Source organism: Cryptotermes secundus, unplaced genomic scaffold, assembly GCF_002891405.2.
Source record: "Cryptotermes secundus unplaced genomic scaffold, Csec_1.0 scaffold343, whole genome shotgun sequence".
In the NCBI taxonomy this organism is placed as follows: Eukaryota; Metazoa; Arthropoda; class Insecta; order Blattodea; family Kalotermitidae; genus Cryptotermes; species Cryptotermes secundus.
Window position 1 is genome coordinate 1,206,345 of NW_019729214.1, and position 20,913 is coordinate 1,227,257.

Here is a 20,913-nt window from a genome sequence, read left to right on the forward strand (position 1 = left end):
TCCACTGTTTTAAATCTGTTACCAGGATATGACTAGTGAAGACTGAGAACACTAGTATGTGCCTGTAGTTCCAAGTGGTGTGTATAAGTTGTCAATAAATCCAATCACCCAATCAATACCCCTGCCTATAAGTTGAAACCCTAAATACTTGACAGTATAAGTAACAGTAGAAATGAAGTAAAAGTGACTGTAAAGACTAGCAATTGTTATAGCCTGCCTAGGTAACTTGTATTACTAGGACAGTAGTTGCTGAATTGCAGCCACAACTGAGGAATATGTCTGAAATCAGGAAATAAAAATATCCCAGGCAGTGATGTCATGTAGTCATCTGCAGTCTCACCAAGTCTTAACTCACAACTAATTCATTTGATGATGCATCACCTTTTAAGTTGATTAATTATCATTAAACTAAAGGAACTATACAGTATGTGTAAAAAAAAACAAATTCTCATATGAAGTACCAGATAGTAAAGGATCAGAGGGCTGTAAAATAAATACTGTGTGTAAGAAATTATTTATTTTTGTGATTATCTTAGATTAGTTATTACATATTTCTTTTACCTGTTTTTGGAACTGCTCATTTGTATTCAAATATTTGAGGTGGGAAAGAATTTCTTCCAGTAATACAGAACACATCTTGTTGATTTCTGAGATGAACTTTGGGTCTGAGCCATAGAGTATGTCATTAGAATCCACTGTAAAAAATTAATGTCATACTATAACAAGCCATTATTTATAATGATCGTCAATTATGTTAAGGTTCAGATTTACATTGTGAAAATGAATAAGGAGACATAGTTTGACTCTTATAGCCTTATGGTAACTTATATCCATTCCTTTGCTAATCTAGTATGTGTTTTACTGCATTAGTTTTAAGAATTTTGACACTGATAAATGCAGTACAAGTGAGACCTTGGCTTGATAGTGTCACCCACATGAGTTTACCTCACGGCTTGGACAGTTAGAATCTGTTGTTAATTTAAAGATTCCAGCAGCCTAATTAGTAAATCCCATTGGCGCGAAATAATTACTCTAGTGAAGCCCCAAATTTTAAAGGTGACCAATTAAGCTAAGTTAAGTGAATCAATGGCTTGCAGAAACTGGTGACTTCAAGCAGCATCCCTCCAGAAAGTCTTCATCCAATTCTAGTGTAGTATAAACACAAAACTATGTCACTATGGGTTACGCATTTATATAAAATAATTGCTAAGACAAACTAATAGTTATTTGTAAAGTAGTTCAGTTACAAAGTGTCTCTCAACACATGACCACAACTATGCCATTGCAGGAGCAGTTATGATACATATAAGAAGGATGACTATAGGAGTGATAATGATCTACTATAAAATATTACTTTTGGATCTGGCTCACATTTATATTTGGGAGGTGACTGGTTCAAATCTCGGCTGGGACAGCAAATATTCTGACCAAGGTTTTTTGTAATTTGATTTGTCTCATTTTGGTCCGTCACACTACTAATTACAGAGTTACCGTGATAACAAATTTATATAGTGAGCATTATTCATAGCTTAAAACATGTTATGTGACAGTGTTTCCTGATCGTAGTGGCGCGCCTCTGAGGATGATTCTTTTGAATCGAAACATGTAAGGTGAAAAAGACTGAAGTGTTGTAAACTTGTATGTCACACTGGACTGAAAATTATCCACTCTGTAAGGTTTTTTGTGTTTTTCTTGGTCCCTCAAGGCAAATGCTGGGATAGTACTTGAAATTAGGCCATGGCTGCTTGCTTCCAATTCATTATTCACTATCGTGTGTTGATTTGACATTACACAGTCTGAGTTAGTGAGTGTTATTAAATAAACTACAGAACTGTCTCAAGGACAGAAGAAATTAAAAATCCAGAGGGAAATGTACAAAAGCTTCCAAAATGTAGACAGACATGTGAGGGGCTCGGTTACCTTTCTCAATATGATACAGATATGTTTCTTGTGCCGCAGCGGACAACATATCGAGTACATGCAGGTACACCACACAACGAGCATTACTAGTTGGCTCCCACGCATATTGCTGAAGAACATTCAATAGCCCACGTGTCAGATACAGGACACCTTGCTCAGGTGAATCCTAGAAACACATTAGTCACATATCACTTATCCTTAGTGGTAAAAAAGAAAATCAATAATTTTGAGGCAGCAGCTCACAAGCAAACATTTACCTAGTTACATTCAGAAACAAATATTTTGCTGTAGTTTAAGTTTTAAACAATAATATTGATGTGGATGTTTACAGCAAATATGAATTTCCATCATTAGACATGCAAAAGACATGTAGGTGTTTGTCTATGTAGACACTTTATTCAACCTTGAAGCAGAAATTCCTAGTGTGCATGCACAGAGCCATTGTATTACGCAACAGAGAAACATCTATCATCTCTAAAAGTTCATTATGATGGGACATTAATACAAATATTATGTTTCTGGGCATTATCAACTGTCCTGTTTTTATTTAAAACACAACATTTTGGAGACTCCAGACACCTTCACCAACACGAGTTTGGTATACAAATCAAGCACAAGACAGAACCTGAAAACATTAAAAGAACTCCACATGTATGAGGCCCAGCACCAGAGTACTATCAGAATAGAAGTCATCACTGGAGAGAGAAATTATCTGTATGGTACCAACACAGAAATCACAATTACTCCAACTTAATCTACACTGGACAAAGTTGTAGTTTTTTTACTTATGCTGTAATAATAGGAGTACAGATGGGAGATACATCCAAGCTGGGTTGAACGGCTGGTCTATCAGAGACATGGGCAGATTCCTTGTATTTCCTGTATGTGGTGTTTGGTTCAATCTGCAAGACCTTCCACCATGTTTTGTGGCCTTCTTTGTATGCATGTCAGACAAACTTTGATTTTTCAGGCAGACCCCATGTCAGGTTATATTTGTGCTCCTTGGTGCATACTTCTAAAGGTCTGCTTGTTTCACCAATGTAACAGCTGCCACAATCACATGGGTTGTTGTACGTACATACACTGCTTCATCTGCTGGGCTTCTCTAACTTGTCCAGTTTTCATCAGTGTCTTAAATCTCTGTTAGATTTTGTCCAACAGTTCAGAAGTTATCAGCAGGGGAAAATGTTTTAGGACAGCATTTAGAAAAACATAATGGACTCAAAAGCAAGTAAATTTTCTACCCAGACAATATGTAATGCATTTATTCAGAGCATGCAGAAAAGAGATATCAAGATTGTATTGAAAGTTCATAACACTCTTGTATCTTTTGACTCACTTTTATTATTTGTGAATATATTAGATTGCTAATGTGATCTTTCTTCACAAAGCCAGGATAACTCGGTGAATTTTTTCTACACCAAATTCAGATCAGATGTAAGGACCATCCATGCTTCTCTCCAGTACCAATGCTTTTTCCCAGAGAGGTGAAATTGAAAGTGCTGCTCATTTCAGTCCAGTACAGAAATCTGCAATATGTTTTACCACCACGTTCCCTATATGCCTTCATGGTGTTATCATTTTGATTAGTTATACCTTTTCACTCTTATGATTGGAACAGTTCTGCTGTGCAAAGACATACACTACGTCCACAGCCCCCCCCCCCACCAAAATACATTTCAGGTTAAGAAATTAGTGTCTTTGATATAAAATATGAGTTCTAAGGACAAAACAAAATGTACATTGCAATCTGAACAAAAGTGTGCTATTGGATCCTATCCTGAGCTAATTCAATCCTATCTCCACATTCAAATTCCTTTTCTTGAATATCCATATTGATATACCCTCATCTAAACCCAGCTCTCACATGTAGTCCTTTCCATTTAGGTTTTATGATTAGAATTTTGTGGGTCTCTTGGCACAGTGGTGTGGTGCATCAGATGTTATACGATGAGGTACCCAAAAGAAACCGAACTAATTTTTTTGTGGGCAGAGCTTTTGTAGTACCGCGTTTTGCCGCTATGAGCGCATAGAGCTAACATTCCTGAGTCAATAAGGCGACTACCGTTGCTTCAGAAGGTAAGGACTAGTTTCGGCAGAGTTTATAGTGACAACTGTTTTGCGTGATCGTCGTTTTTGCAATGGTTGATTTTCGTGAAGAGCATGCGGCGGTGAAATTCTGCTTTTTGCTCGGGAAAAGTGGAACAGAAACTCTTGAAATGTTAAAAAGGCGTATAAGGACGATGCTATGGGGAAAACTCAAGTGTCTGAGTGGTTTTCCCATTTCAAAAATGGTGAAATGTCAATTGATGACAAACCTCGTTCTGGTCGTCCTTCCACGGCCCGAACACATGAAAATGTTGAAAAAATTCGTGAAATCATCAAGGAAGATCGACGACGGACCATTGAAGAAATTGTGGAGCTGTCGGGAGTGACTTGGAGCTCAGTTCAGCGAATTTTGACAGAAGATTTGGGAATGAAAAGGGTGGCTGCGAAATTCGTGCCACGACTGCTGACTGCTGAACAAAAACAAGGTCGCGTGGAAGCATGCTGTGCTTTGAAAGAAGAGTCCCGAAATGATCAAAACTTTTTTTTTGTTTCCTCGAATGAAAAGAGACATGAAAGGAAAGCGTTTTGCTGATGTTGCTGAGGTGAAGGAAAAAACGACGGAGGCGCTGTCAAGCATCTCAAAAGATGAATTTAGACAATGTTTTGAAAAATGGAATAAAAGACTAGACAAGTGTATTAGTGTAAGTGGAGAGTACTTTGAAGGGGATTGAAGGTTTGTGCTTAAAATTTGAATAAATAAGTTTAAAAAAAAATAAGTTTCTTTTTGGTACCCCCTCGTATAAGCTGTTCTGGACCAGCCTATAATTGGTAGCCTTTCAGCTTGGGAGCTGGGCCTGCAGCTAATAATCGATCCCTCTCCATGAATTAAAAAGAAAATGATCACAAAGGGCATTGGCCTTGGATGAACAGGAAGTCGTATCTATAAACCTATGTTAATTATCCCTTGGGGATGCAGTTTTTCGTACATACAAGAATGAGATCCGCAGTTAAGGTGGAACTTGCTAGGAATAGGATGGAATATTTAAAGATTTATGTAGTTCCTAGATTTTTATATGGGAAGTACCAGTTTCAAAATCTAGATCATGTTACTGGCTATTCTGACACGCTTTGTGATTTCCTGTGGCTTCTCCAGGTGAATGCTGGGATAATGCCTAGAAATAGGCCATGTCCAAGTCTGCAGCTTCTCGTCATTCCTTATACACGTCATCTACATCTTATTCAGTATTATGTAATAACATGTGAAAGCCTAATTTTTATAGATCAAATTTACAAAAAAAAAATAATTTCTCAATGTTAATTTCAACATTAATTTTCCAGTCTTTAACTTAAGAATTTCTTATTCAGTTTTTCAGGTGTCATACACCCAGTCCACAGCCACTCATCATTCATTGTACACATCTTATATACATCTTATTCAGTATTACATAATAGCACATGAAAGCCTCAAACTTTTTAGATCAAATTTATAACAACAATTTCTCAGTGTTTATTTGTTAATTTTTCTGTCCCAAACTTCAAGAAATTCTTGTTCATTTACTGTTCTCATACAGAGAACTATTTTTAGAAATATGATAAGTGCTTTGTAAATAGAGTGTATTTATGGGTTTTAAAAGATTATCAGAATAAACTGTTTTTCCCCTATCAAGCAACAATTAGATGGTCTTTGTAATGGAGATTCAGTCTCTTTTTTGTGAGGGAGGAAGTGCAGTTTTAAATCTTATTTAGGTGAATTACAGATTCAAAAGAGTTAAGAGACTGAAATTACTAATTATCAGAGTGTCTAATGACTGACCGGTACAACCAAAAGTGTGGACAGGAAATGGCAGAGGTATGAAATTAAATATGGCTCAGAACTGCGTTGCTTTCCATCCACTTCTATTGTCCGGGGTAGTCCTGGTACCAAACTTAATGCAGCTTTCAAACATGCATCCACTGAAAAAAAAAAAAGTATATGTGATACACAAACAGATGATTTACAAATTGCTGATAACTTTCACTCATTATGTAATTACAAAATATGCATCACTGAATATTTGTAAACAACAAATAAACGAAAACAACGCCACTCAAATTAAATGCAGTGGTTTCGTTCATATGTCCGAAATGTTTTGGGCATTAACTTTTATTTTCAATGAAAATTATGAGTTATAGGTATCCTGCATATAAAAAATATACTGGTTGGTTTCCAATGGCTGCATTTGGGATCATTTAACTCATTTTGCTTCTTGCTTCCCAACAGAGAGCACTTGAAGAAGTTTGCATCCACTGGCATTTTTAATGTGCATAAATATGCATGGGAAGTTACTATATATAGTCAATTATAATGACCTGGATAAACAGTGAAACAGTAAGAATGAATTGGATTTAAATACGACTTAAAAACCTTGTACTCTTTAATAAATGTATCTTCTGAAAGTTGTATATGTTATATTATGTGACATGGAAATTCATGATCCATGGCAGATTTGACATTAACTGAGAAACATATGACTAAGGTATGGATATGGGGCATGCAATTATAGATTCTGAAAATGCATATGACAGTAGGAACAGAAAAGATCTGGTCACGCATAAGAGCATTAAAAGTACTAAAATACCTTAAAGAAAATGTGAAGCCAACATATGATGATACAAATCATGTTGCAACAAAATCAGGAAGATAAGCGTGGTTCAAAACAAGTAGTGGACTGAGAACAAGAAGTATCCTGTCACAAGTCTTCCATCACACTGTGACGGACGAAACTGACAAATCAAAAGACCAGCTATGAGAACATTGCAGATGATGGGTTGATTTGGGGCAAAGGTGAAAAGAAGCTGAAAGGAAACTAAATTGTTGGAACTTTATCATAAAGGAACAGAGACTAAATATGAATATGGATAAATTGGTAACTGAAGTTACACCATCGTCAGAATCCTTTCAAGTCTATCTGGTAACTGAAGGTTTAAAAAGTCAGGACAAAAGTTAACACAACAGTTTAAAATGTAGACAGAATGTACTTATTTATTTCTTTGGGAAATGAATAATTTCAGAATGAGTGGAGAGGTCAATTTAAAGATACAAAATTATTCAAAACTCAAATTATAAATGTAATGTTGTGGAACACAGAGATCACAAACCAATGCAAACAATTTCAAATATCTATTAAAATAATTCTAACATTTAATGCTAATACATGGATCCCTACAAGGAGGACCAGACTTATAAATGACATTTTCAAAGCAAAAACTGCAATACAACATTTTTTAACTGTTAGAAGAAAACAACAACAATGGTTTGGCCATGTAAAAGGGGTGGATAGAATAAGAATCCTGAAAAGCAACTTGAAAGACGGACACCTATGGGACAACCTAGAGCAAGATGGCTCAACCAGGTATTAGAAGACATCAAGAAGAGGGGAAAGACCTCCAATAAATCAGGATATACTGTAAGAAGGCAGAAGAAACTGGATACTGGTTGTACAATCCATATAAAGCAAATAATTCTAGAAGAAGATTCTGCAAGCTAACATTAATGGAAATTCAATTATAATAGGACAGTGGGAGAACAGCACTAAAGTAACACAACAGATAGCCTAACATAAGCAAACATGAAGTAAAGAAATTATAGACATAAAAGAAGCAGGACTACATTCCATCCTAAGTCCTGCAAAACAAAGATGTCTCTGTGTCTCAAAGCCATGCTGCGAAGGAAGTTAGAGGACATGGAGGATATGCTTCATGTATCGCTTCCTTCAGTACTAGATGGAGGTGATATTCAACATCATACTCTGGCTGTTTCATTATTAGGGACAGACACACCAGAATAATAAGAGACTTGGTGGGCCCCAGGGCCATTCTGGACAATGTGGTGGGAACAGAAATCCCTATCAGAATCCCTGTCTAACTACCCCTACAAAAGCTCTAGCTTCAAATCTGAACTCTCATAAACTAAAGAGAAAGATGTAGTGACCTATTTTCATAGAACAATCCCTAAATTGACTTCTCACACAAAAGGAAAAAAACATGTTATGGACATGGAGGATATGCTTCATGTATCGCTTCCTTCAGTACTAGATGGAGGTGATATTCAACATCATACTCTGGCTGTTTCATTATTAGGGACAGACACACCAGAATAATAAGAGACTTGGTGGGCCCCAGGGCCATTCTGGACAATGTGGTGGGAACAGAAATCCCTATCAGAATCCCTGTCTAACTATCCCTACAAAAGCTCTAGCTTCAAATCTGAACTCTCATAAACTAAAGAGAAAGATGTAGTGACCTATTTTCATAGAACAATCCCTAAATTGACTTCTCACACAATAGGAAAAAACATGTTATATAGCCTTAGTAGAAACCATAACTACTTTCCTCGATACGGTACTGACATCCTGATACTATTTTGAAATCTGTAGTTATACTGTATAAGATATAAATCAACCTTGTCCCAAGCACTGGTTGAGCAATGCAACTTCTCCTGACAACAGATATAGCTCTAGTCGAGTCTGTACAGATGTGATGGATGGAATTGTAATATAACAGTATGCTGCACATGCTCGTACGAAGGCAGCTGTTTTGCGAGTATGATGTCCCTTCACAATGCGTCGTGTCTCCACAGACAAACGGTTCACACTCTGCAAGAAAAGTGCCTTAATGGTAATACTGATTTGTTTATAATAATGACATTAAAATCTAAATTATGAAACCCAAGCCAATTTAAATTAAATCTGTTCTGATTTTGTAATACATCATAATGCAACATCAGAATATATTAAAAACAGTCACACTCTATACACAAATTTCTATTTTGGTTACAGTTATCCACAACCTGAATTGGAAAAGCTTAATACACATTCCAGTAATTAAAAGCAGATACTTCAGACTCCTGTAAAAATTAAAAAAAGAAAAGAAAGCATGTTGTTGAAGACAGGAAAGTTATTCTGAAGCATGTCTGTCACTTGTTAAATGGTGTCTTTAATCTTGTATCGTACCTAATTTGTGTCAGATTTAATTTGTTATTAAGGAAGAAAAGGTATTTTATGTAACTGATAGACTTCAGAATTCACATCTCAGTCCTGCAGTTAGTTTGTATTACTACACCATATTTACATTAAATCATGTTTTATTTGTTGACTTAAAAGTACAATATTCTTATGCCACAAATATAGATATGTATTTCCTATATATCTGAACCCAAAGTGGAATCAGAGAAACCTTTTTAAAAAAGGTGTGTGAATAGCACCAGTAAATACTGTTATGGCTATTTGTTTAAACAGCCATTTTCCTCATGGTAAATGAGATGCAAAAGTTTCCCTGTTTAAATGACAGAAACACGGCTAGTTGTACACTTAATGAGAACAGTGTTTTACATTTGACATTTTCATACCTCATTTCAAATATAATTGCTTTTATAAATGGTTTTCATAACTAACCAATAATAAGAACTAGCTTACCTGCACTAATTGTGCATGGACAGAATCTAAGTTTGGGAATGCCGATCTGGCCTCCACATAAAAACTCAATTGCTGTTCAAAGTCTCGACCATAATCCACTTTCTTGACAAAACCTGAGATAAGATTCCCAATCTGCCTCTTCTCATCATCTACTGTTAATGCACTGTAACATTTCAGAGAAACTACAAGCCATATGAAACTAATAAAAGTGTCGGATATGGACCCCAAAACCGCCATATCGGACGGTGAGGGCACTTCAAATTTGTGTTTCTTTATTTACTCTTATTTATTTAATTTGATGTCAATTTTTTTTATAGGGTGTAACTTTACTGATACAGACATTGCATGATACTTAACCCACCGTCATAACACACTGATTTTGTCCATTCAAAATTTCTTCATAGATTTCATTTAAATATTTCATAATAATTGCTCAGTAAGGAAATTATTTAGACTTACATCCATTGATATTTCAGTCATAGCAGCTGTCACATGAAGGTGTGAGTGATGTCTCACAACTATCAAAGTATGTCCATGAGATACAAAATTATTATAACACACATAAAAGCTACACTTACTTGACAGAATCATGCATAACTCTGCAGATAAACATCAGAGCATTGATAATAACTGGGTCATTTGTTGGTTCTTGTTGAACATTATTGTGAGTGAATGCATCCATGATACTCTTACATACTTCCACTTTTATGCTTTCCTTTTGAAAGAGATCTAGAAGAGGTAAAAATTTGTCCTGCAATGGCAGGAAATAAAATTTAAAATTCCATGTTTGGATGATAAAAAAATTATCACTCAGATTACTGTTTAATAATTTCTCCTCTTGAATAAAACCCATCATTTGAACTGCTATATTTGCAAATTCTCTACACAAAACAATTTTGTTGATTATTTCCTAACACAAAATTATTCATTGTAGAATTTAAAAATTGTATGTATGTCTTGAGGGATGTCTCTGTACTAACACCGCTCTTTTCCAACCCACCTTTGTTTTGTATTAGCGCAGTCGGAATGGTGTTATCCCTGCTACACCTGTTTCTACCTTAGGACAGTGTATGATGGCTACTGGAAGTTGTTCTCACAGATCAAACTAAGGAAGATCGGCATAGGTACGGGAAACTAGCTGGGTCGGTTCGCATGAGTCTCAGGGTAGCGATGCCGAAGAAAGCGTTTTTCTGAGAGTTAAGCCAATTGACGTTTATTCACCTGCTAATTCACCACACTGTTAAATTAATGTATTCTTAGCTTTAAGTTACAGCGTTACACTATCGGCTAGCTATGTCTCGGAGCGTGCAAGGGTCACGTCCGTTCAGTTCGGAATATTGTGAAAAAGTCTCTCCTTTTGTGGAATGGCTTGCACGCCTGGGCCGGGAATTCGAAAGATGGTGTTGACATATACATTTCATCCCATCTTCCGTGGGAAGCTTGAACGAGGCAACCCAATCATACTGGCCCTCATTCACAGGCAATTGTAACAAGCTCTGACTTGTCCTTTTAGGCGCGTCCGGTTCCCTGTACCCGAGCTAAATTTATGACTGATCGTAAATGTCATAACTCCGGACTTCTTGTTTCTGCCAGAATCTAGAAGTTTTCAACATAAACACCGTATTGCACGTCCCAGACAATGAAATACGATATTAAAGATCACAATACATTTCCAGTAATATCGAAACATAAGACTTTTGAAATTTAAATTACCGAGAATTAATTAGAAATAAACTTCATGGTCATCTATAATCATCCAAATAAATAAGGGCTCAGAATGATCAGCGTCAGTACTTAACTAATTAAGCACTACACCACGAAGGCATATGGGGGAGTGGATGTATAGATCCACATTTTTCTTGACCTTGTCACTAGCTGGAGCTGAGTGGTCAGCTTAATTCCTCGGCCAGTTTACCCCCAGGGAAAGAGCCCGGGTACCCATAGGATAGGTTGGGTGGGCCCCATAGCCAGTCTGGGTGATCTAAAGAAGAGAAAATTCTTGACCTCACAGGGACTCAAACTCCAGCCCATAGCTAGTCACTATATTAGTTCACTTAGTGGGGGGTGGAGTCCAACTGGGTCCACTTGGCACAGCAGCCACTGATTGGCCTATTGTAGCCTGCCCCGGGTGATTATGATGATGGAGAATTTGGTGGAATGAAGACTGGCAGGGGAAACCGAAGTACTCGGAGAAAACCCGACCCAGTGCCATTTTGTCCACCACAAATCCCACTTGACCAGACCCAGGATTGAACCCGGGTCACCGCGGTGGGAAGCCAGTGACTAACCACTTGAGCTATGGCACGGTCTAGCCACTATACTAACTACGCTATCCCGGCTCCCTTCCAAAACAAATGTAGGTATCAAAGAATAATATAAAATGTGAATGTTTCTAAGAATAATGTTGTTTCTGAACAGAGAAAATGAAATTGTTTCATTAATTCAAGTAAAGCAATAGTGTGTTCAGGAAAACAATGAAGACAATCTTTTCTTCACCATAAATTCTCGTATCACATGTACCAAATCTTCTCAAACAAGTAAATTTTCAACATTAGCAATACTCAGTTGATTGGTAGAGTGATTGATTTGTAGGCTAGTGAATGATAATGTGTTAGCTGCAGAGGTCATGTAACATGAAGTGAGATGTGAGAACAGTCATGAAGTATTTGGATGGAAGCTGTCTTGGCCTATTTGAAGGCACTACTACATCATTTACCTCGATTAACTGAAAAACACCATGAACAATCTCAATCAGAATAGCCAGTTCCCCTTCACACACATAATGTGGCCTTTACTATATGAAAACATTTACTTAACCAGTACACTGAAAACACAGTATGCTATGCAGTGTAACATACCATGGTAAACAGTGATTCAAAATCTCTTGTATGGGTAAGCACTTTGTTTACAACAGCTTGCAGTTGTGGATAGTGATGTTCATATGCTCTTTCTGGAGTCATGTGACGGATGATATCACCAAGGAATGTGTTTACTTCTCTGGACTAAAACATAGATGCAAACAGAATTCCCCCAAAAAAAATAGTTTGTACATTGAATTATAGTTAACTTATAATTTCTAGTGGCTGCATATTAACTGTGGGGAAACAGTAGGATACTGTGAAAGTGCTGCTGATAGATACTACATGGAGTTCCCCACATAAGAAATAAAAACATGAGTGTGAAAATTTCAAAGAGGTGGCCATTCAACCTAACCCCGTCTGACTTCTTGCAATATGAATCTGAAATCAGTAAACACAAATTGATCACAAAATAAGCCTGCACTTCAGTAAAAAAATAAGAGAACTTGTAAATTTTTAAAGTAATGGCAGTTCCCATACATTCACATGGAAGTCAAAGTTGACTTCCATTCAACCAATGGAAATGATGTTTATTAAAAACTCTGAGAGGATATAGTGGGTTAAGTAAAATTATAAACAAAGATACACAACTAAAGTTAAATATTTATTCAGTATTTGAAGAAAAATAGATAATTACAGATGAAAATGATTAACCACGTTACAAAAATATATAACTAACACTCCAAACCTGGATCTTCAATACAAACAAGGAGATCAGTAAGACCATTTGAAAGATGAATATGAAATCTGAACTGGTATGAGTTTAATCCACTAAAAGCTAAGAAGAAATATTTACTATGGGAATTAATATCAAAAGTGACCTGTAATAGTATGGCACAGTGTAAAGTAGCTTGAAAGATATACATAGAAACTCTGTTTTGCTATGTGTCAGACAGAATTTGTTTGTTTGTTTGTCCATACGTGTTTACTGTCAGATCAAGTAGCTGTTGATGTAAAATGTATGTGTTAAAAAGTCTTTTATCATAGGCAGTTGTTCATATGGTAAGGACCAGAACAGTGCATAAAGTTTTAAGTGATCAGAAAAGCACATACATTTTCAGTTCAACCAGCAAAACATACAATACAGTTCATTAAAATGTTTCAATAAATTGGTGGTGTGTCAACAACACTGTGCAGGCCACTGTGACAGGAAAATTCCCTGTCCCTTAAATTCTATGGATCTCATATTGTCAGATACCTACCTGTTAAAAACTAGTAAAAAAGTAAAGCTATCCCTGTAACAGGCCATGAAGGCCCATAGGGTTGTGAGACATTGACGGTCCAACATTATCTAGACAATCTGCTCAAAGATGGCGGTAAGGTTCTCAGCCTTATGTGCTGGCCGCGCTTTACTCCCAAGGAAAATTATTTAATTAATTCCTGGTACTCATTTCTGTTAGAGGCTGAGTCGACCCCAGGGCCATAGTACTGCCAGAAGGATTAGGTCAATTGAAAAAAATCCAATGACCTCATCGGGACTTGAACCTGCTACCTTCTTTTATATGATTCCATACCAAACAGTTTATGGGACCAACAGGAAAATATATCACATGTACTGTCCACTATACTACAGGGCACTGTTTGAAGAATATCTGAAAAAATTAAACAGCTTGAAGTATGCTGTCACATTCATGATACTAATGTTGACCATGTACCATAAATGTTATTTTACAATGTAAAATCATTTATTGAAGTAATACAGAATGTAAGGCCACTTAAAAATTCGTCGTATTTCAGTTTTATTTATACCAGGCTAAATTATGAATATGAATAATCATGACTGGACTTACACACATATAAGAAACAGATGAAGATAAACCACAAGATATTCTGTAATATGAAAGTGTCTTAATACCTGACTGTAATAATACTAGTTCCCTAGTAGCATATTCTCTTTCACATACCGAGAAATGTCTCACAGCAAATTGTATCCACACCTCAGCGCAGCTCACATAATGGCCTGCATCTGTCAGGCGACTAACTACACGCCACACATCATTCAGAATTTGAAGACGATGTTCAGCTGGAGGGTCTGCCAGTGCCAAACACAGTCCCAGTGTTCGAAACAGCAAGTACTGTGGAAACCCTGTACATGGAAACAATATGGTTTCACATGATTTAATCTCACTCGCCTACATATAGGTACAACTGTGCAAGTACACAAGACTCAGAGGTTTCTAATCATTAATTCAGAAATTAATATTCAGCCTTTCTTTTCAGTACAGTTTTTATTTACGAAATAAACTCTACAGTACAATGCCCCAGGCACTCCATTGAGCTGAAGCATAGGTCTATATTTATGCTTCAATTACAATTGTAATTATATTAAAAACAATTTCGGGGTTACTAATACATTTCATCTGCTGCATGTGGGAAACAAAACTCCATGGCTTGCCAAAATTTTTAATGTAAAGGCCTAAAATTATAAATCTGACATTGCAATATTAACTGCAGCTTCTGACCACTGCATGGAAATTATAAGTACATACAGAAATGTGTTTCATATTCCCTATATTTAGAGAACACAGTGCGAAAATAATTATGGAAAACGTAAATAAATATGTGAGTGTGTGCATGTGTGCTGTTTTAAAACACAAATAGGTAATAAATAAATGTAAATGAATGAATAACTTAAAAGTAAACTGACAAGGTAAATGTACGCTTTTTTTTTTATAAAATATAGTGACAGAGTCAAAGACTCACCCTCTTCATCACAAGCTGACACCATTTCAATGAACTGAAGAGCACGTGCTGCAATATATGACGGTTTGAACGCAGCCATGATTGTGTTGAGCAGAAGTGCACTATTGTTGCATTTCTCCTTGCATCGGGTTAGAATTTCTACTAAAAGCTTCTCAGGGGCATTGGCTGCCACACCTTGTAAGATCCAGTCCAGAGCAGGAGTGTAAAGTGTCAAATATGTAGACAGGTCTACTTTTTGTCTGTTTAATTCTGCTCGAACACTGGGGCTAAAGAGCTAAGCAGAAAAACAGTATCCATATAAAATACTGTAAATGTTAAGGTTAGAAACATGTGCTAAATCATCGTCATACATAGAAAGAATCTCTTACTCATGACTTGGAGAAAGGAAAAAATGTTGAGAACTAAAATATATATATTTTTTATCCACCTGTTCCAAGGACGAAAATAAAACAGAAATTTTTTTGAATTCGTACTGTCATGTGTATGGGGGTACACATGCCAAAAATAGCAGGTTCTACTTCAGATTGAATTTACTGGCACTTCAGTTACTCTCTCTTAATTACCATTAATACAGTGCTACAGCTGATTTACACAATTTACAGTTCACCATTGCACACGCACTAGGATTCTCTGTTTCCACTAGTCGTCTCCTAGCAACAAATCCCAACACAGAAACTATCACTTCAAATCACTATGAAGTCTTCCTGCCTTCAGTCACTTAGTACTCCTCTATCCTAATCTGTACTCAACTATTCTTCACAATTCATTAAGGGCATGCTCCATTTTCATCCTTGTACTCCCAGCTCTTTTCCTTGACAGCTTTGTGTCCTTGATTCACAGCTTCTCAGAGCAACTACTCAAATAAATGACCTCTGTTATCCCCATATAAAGCTTTGGCATGGACCATGCCCAGAAAACACCTATTATCGTAGACATGTTCACAGTTCTGTTGCCTACCACTGGGCATGGCACAGACCACACTGAGAACACGTCTTCTGTTATCATATTATATCATATCTTTATTGCATTCAAAGATCGATCATTGGTACAAGATACAGAACTTGCCACAGAATATAATACATGTATCAAGCAAAACGACATACATTTCATAATGTATGTAACAAGCCATCATAAAATAAATGTTGTCAGTTCTGTATACAACATCTCTATTTAAAATAAATCTACAAGAAAATAAAGCCAATTACAGAATTACATAATAAAACAGTATACCAAAAAACTCAATCTATGGTTTAAAACAATCTATTTGTACTTGTTGGAGCACTATGCTACAAGCCGGAAGGTCACAGATTCAAGTCCTGATGAGGTCACTGGACTATTTTTCAACTGACCTAATCCTTCCAGCCACACTATGGCCCTGGGGTCAACTCAGCCTCTAACAGAAGTGAGTACCAGGAATTAATTAAATAACTTTCCTGGGGAGCAAAGCGCAGCCAGCGCGTAAGGCTGACAACCTTACTGCCATCTTTGAGCCGATTGTCTAGATAATGTGGGACCCTCAACGTCTCACAACCTATGGGCCTTCATGGCCTGTTACAGGGATAGCTTTACCTTTTTTTACTTACTTATTTGTACTTGTTGCTACTAAAACTCTCTTATTCCTTACTTCAGTCAACAACTTCGCAACAAGTATATCGTTTGCATGAGTTCCACACTCCTACTTCTCAGTCACAATTATCCAATCATATCCCTAATGTTTCGTTCTGTAGACAATTGCACAGACAATGTAAACAACGCTCCTTTTATGGAACAGCAGCAATAAAATACAAAAATCTAAATCTTTATTTCCAACAATAATATTCCTCTACAGTGTAGAAGGAATTTGTGAGAAGAAATCTCTTTAGGGCTGCTCTAAATTTAGAAGTGTCATTTACAAGTTGTTTAAGAGCCAAAGGAAGATGATTAAAAAGTTTAATACCAGTATAACTAACGCCTTTCTGAAATACTGATAAATTTGCTACTGGAAAATGTAAATCATAATTAAATCTTGTATTACGCCCATCAACATCTTAATTTGTTTTAAAAAACTCTTTATTGTTAACAACAAACATAAGTAGAGAAAATATATATTGAGACTGGAGTGGAAGAATATGTAATTTCTTAAATAGATCACAGCAGGAGTCCCTACTATTAGAACCCATAATAATTCTTATTATTCTTTTTTGAAATTTAAATATAATTTTACGATGAGTTGATATGCCCCAAAATATAATTCATTCATTCATTCATTCATTCATCAGTAATCTGTCAGACAACATGTCCACAGTCTCTTCCAAAACATTTCCTTCACTTAATGCGATCTAGAGCTTTCTCCTTCAAATGGGAATATCCTCTTCTGTCCCCAAGGTCATACCATATGATATAATTGAGTGAACTAATAAGAAAAAACCATCTTTAATAATTTGAGACAAGAGTGATTTCAAGAATCTAATTAAATAAGACACTTTATTTAATTTAGGTATTATTGGTTCAACATGGTAATTCCATGATAAATTATTATCAATTGTTAATCCTAGAAATTTCATGTTATGTATATAGAAATTTGTTTATTCTCATATTGTATATGAAGATCTGTTACATTAGAGTTTTTAGTTACAAACTGAAGAAAATATTTTTTTTTTTTCCAAAATTAATAATAAATTAATATAAAACCATTTATTTGCAATATAGCAGTGTTTATATTTTTCCAAACATTTGAGTGTCAGGATTTGTAATTATCAAACTATTATCAGCAGCATACAAAACTGGATTGAATATATCAGATATTGCATTAGGCAAGTCATTAACATGTAACAGAAACAACAAAGGTCCAAGTATGGAACCTTGAGGAACACGTCAGTAAGCAATTGCCATTCAGAGTAATATTTTTTTTAATCAAAATCAACCAATACTCTTTGATATCTTTGTCGTAAATAAGATTTAATTAAATTATAAGTTCTTTCTGAGATACCATAGCATTCCATTTTTGGCAGCAAGATATCATAATTAACACAGTCAAATGTCTTCTGTAGGTCACAAAAAATACCACCAACAAGCAGTTTGTTGTTTAATGCTGTCAATATATTATTAATCAAATGACAGGACACTATGTGCTTCGACGAACCATGCTTTAAACCAAATTGTTCATTAGCAAGAATATAATTATATTTAATATGATGATATAATCTATATTATAAATTACTTTTTCAAAAATCTTTGAAAATGACGTTAACTCGGAAATAGGTATATAATTAGATACATTACTCTTATCCCCTCTTTTAAATATAGGTCTTACTTCAGAAAATTTTAATCTTGCTGGAAAAATTCCAGTAGCCAACATTATGTTGCATATATAAGTTAGAGGAGAAGAAATGTAAGAAATGCTATATCTTAAAATTTTTGTTGATATCCCAACATATCCAAATTAATTCTTTATTTTTAGTGAGTTCATTATGTCTTCTATTTCCATAGATGATACACATTTCAAATTAATAGCAGGAAACGGTTGTTTAATACATTGAATAAGTAAGATATAGGATTTTCCCAACTAAGTTTAACTTTAGCATCACAGTTATCCATGTGTATATGTTTCAGCAACTGATACAAAATATTTATTAAATGTCTCAGTTATAATTTGACCATTAGAAGACAGATTATCATTTACCATAACTGAAGTTATATTATGAGCATTTGATTTGATATTTGAATTATTCTTTATAATATTCCAAGTAGTTTTAGTTTCATTATCTGAGCAGATTAAGATATTGTTATAATACCGTTCTTTGGCTAATTTGATAACATTTGATAAAATTTTGCAATATCCTTTATAATATTTAGTCAAATTTGCATAGTTGCTATTTCTCTGAATTAAGAAAAGCTTCCTTTTGTTAATACGCGAGGTCTTAATTCCTGATGTTAACCATGCCTTATTACAAGATTTATAATTATTATTGTCAGAATTATTTCATAATCTAGCAATGGACTGTTTACCAAGAATCTGTGTTAACAGGAAAGTGTTTACCAACCTGTTGCCTAGCAATGGGTGTACATGTAACAATACTATAAAGCATAGAATGTCTAAAAATACATCACAGGAATTTTGTCTGCTAAAGTGTAGGTGACAGGAAATGGAATAGAATTACACTGTTTATTCATAAGAGCATTTTCCATCAAAATAAGCAAACTGTCTACAGTTCTTAATATTAGCCATAACGTGCTTAAAATATGTTTGCAGTAAATTCATCTTCAAAAATATACAAAAACAAGAATATGAAGGTCTCTCAGATTTCCCATTCAATTGTAACATACAAGTTGCTAGTAATAAATTTTAAACTGGTTTCTTGATATATCTAGCAGATGTTGTTGACTGAACTATACAAACAAAAATTATTATAGCTTACTTGATTATAGGATGCCACAAAATCATAGAAGTTCTCTTTAATGTATTCTCTGTCCCCTGTAGTAACAGCCATACCAACTCGACACAAATAGCAGTGTGCATAAACTGCTACAAGTGGATCTCCAATGCCACGTATCATTCGTGTCAAGCGCAGAAGAGCTTGAGAGAACTCGCTGTGGCACAAGAATACATTAACAATGTTACATACTCAACTTATCGGGTATAAATAAAATGTTATTTTCATATAAGAATTATTTTTTCAATGAACTCATTACAAATACCTACTGTACATCTACAATGACTACAACAAGGCATTACAAACAGTATCTCATTCATTAACATCCTTTGCACTATTCTGTGTATTGTGGGTATTACAAAACAAAATCTTTTCATTTTACAAATCTCTCTTGGAGTATATAAAATAGTGATGTGGCTCCTACAGCCTCTCTTACTGAGCTGCAATTATCAATTCCTCATGCTGTGGTCTAGTGGTCAGAGTTCCTGGCTACAGATCCAGAGGGCCAGGTTCAATTCCCAGCGCTACCAGATTTTCTGAGAAGTAGTGGGTCTGCAACAGGGTCCACTCAGCCTCATGAGGATAACTGAGAAGCTATTTCAAGGAAATAGTGGCTCTAGTCTATAAAACCGAAATTAATGGCCATGGGGATTCGTTGAGCTGACCACGCAACAGCCTCTATCTGCTAAAGTTGGCACTAACTTCACTGACAAGTGGCGGTCACTCAGTCAGTATAGTTCACTTGCGGACTAGAACCACGAAGTTTTTTTATTTGTACTCCACTTCAACTGATGAGGATCTGATAGCAAATAAGAGTGAAACGTGTACTCCATTAAATAATTCCCAAATATATTTCTTGCAGTGCTGTTTATTGCACTGATTTCTATTCCCTTTTATTGCAGCTGCAAATCCATTATTGCTAACCTTATTATACAAAATATTTCAATAATGCATACAACAGAAATATTTTTCCTTGTCTTTTGTTAGACAGTCAAAATATCAAAAGTGTTTCAAATATCAACTACACAGCTTAACAAAAGAATCTGTGTTTTAAATTATGTACGAGGGGGGGCCCAAAAATAACCAGAATTTATTTTTGTTATTTTTTATTTTTGCATTTTTATTGAACTGTATATTAGTCCCCTTCAAAGTATTGTCCACGTGCATTAATGCACTTGTCCCAACGCTTTTACCACTGCTCAAAACAGTGCTGGAATTCTTGAGGCTGGATACTGTTCAAAGCCTTTAGCGTGTTTTCTTTGACTTCATCCACATCACGGAATCGCTTTCCTTTCAGACTTCTCTTCATCCGTGGAAACAAAAAAAAGTCCGACGGAGCCAGGTTGGGTGAGTAAGGTGGATGAGGCACAATCATCATGTTGTTGCTTGTCAAAAACTGTCGGACCGTCAAAGCTGTGTGGGCTGGAGCATTGTCGTGGTGAAGCAACCAGTTCCCATTTCTCCACATTTCTGACCGTTTTCGTCGCACACTCTCTCGTAATCTTCGTAACACATCCA

The 20,913-nt window shown here is 35.7% G+C and overlaps 1 protein-coding gene across 3 annotated transcripts in view; it reads right to left on the reverse strand.

The window, feature by feature from the left end:
- LOC111865416 (VPS35 endosomal protein sorting factor-like) overlaps positions 1 to 20,913 on the reverse strand; it is a 32,742-nt gene that overhangs the window by 5,963 nt on the left and 5,866 nt on the right. For all 3 annotated transcript variants that reach the window (XM_023853428.2, XM_023853427.2, XM_023853429.2), the window contains exons 7-16: positions 19,381 to 19,552; positions 14,984 to 15,257; positions 14,185 to 14,366; positions 12,281 to 12,424; positions 10,001 to 10,173; positions 9,423 to 9,585; positions 8,411 to 8,603; positions 5,783 to 5,922; positions 1,921 to 2,086; positions 562 to 695 (exon numbers count right to left, since the gene is read on the reverse strand). In XM_023853428.2, the coding sequence (XP_023709196.1) occupies positions 562 to 695; positions 1,921 to 2,086; positions 5,783 to 5,922; positions 8,411 to 8,603; positions 9,423 to 9,585; positions 10,001 to 10,173; positions 12,281 to 12,424; positions 14,185 to 14,366; positions 14,984 to 15,257; positions 19,381 to 19,552 (1,741 nt within the window). The remainder of the gene's footprint in view (positions 1 to 561; positions 696 to 1,920; positions 2,087 to 5,782; positions 5,923 to 8,410; positions 8,604 to 9,422; positions 9,586 to 10,000; positions 10,174 to 12,280; positions 12,425 to 14,184; positions 14,367 to 14,983; positions 15,258 to 19,380; positions 19,553 to 20,913) is intronic.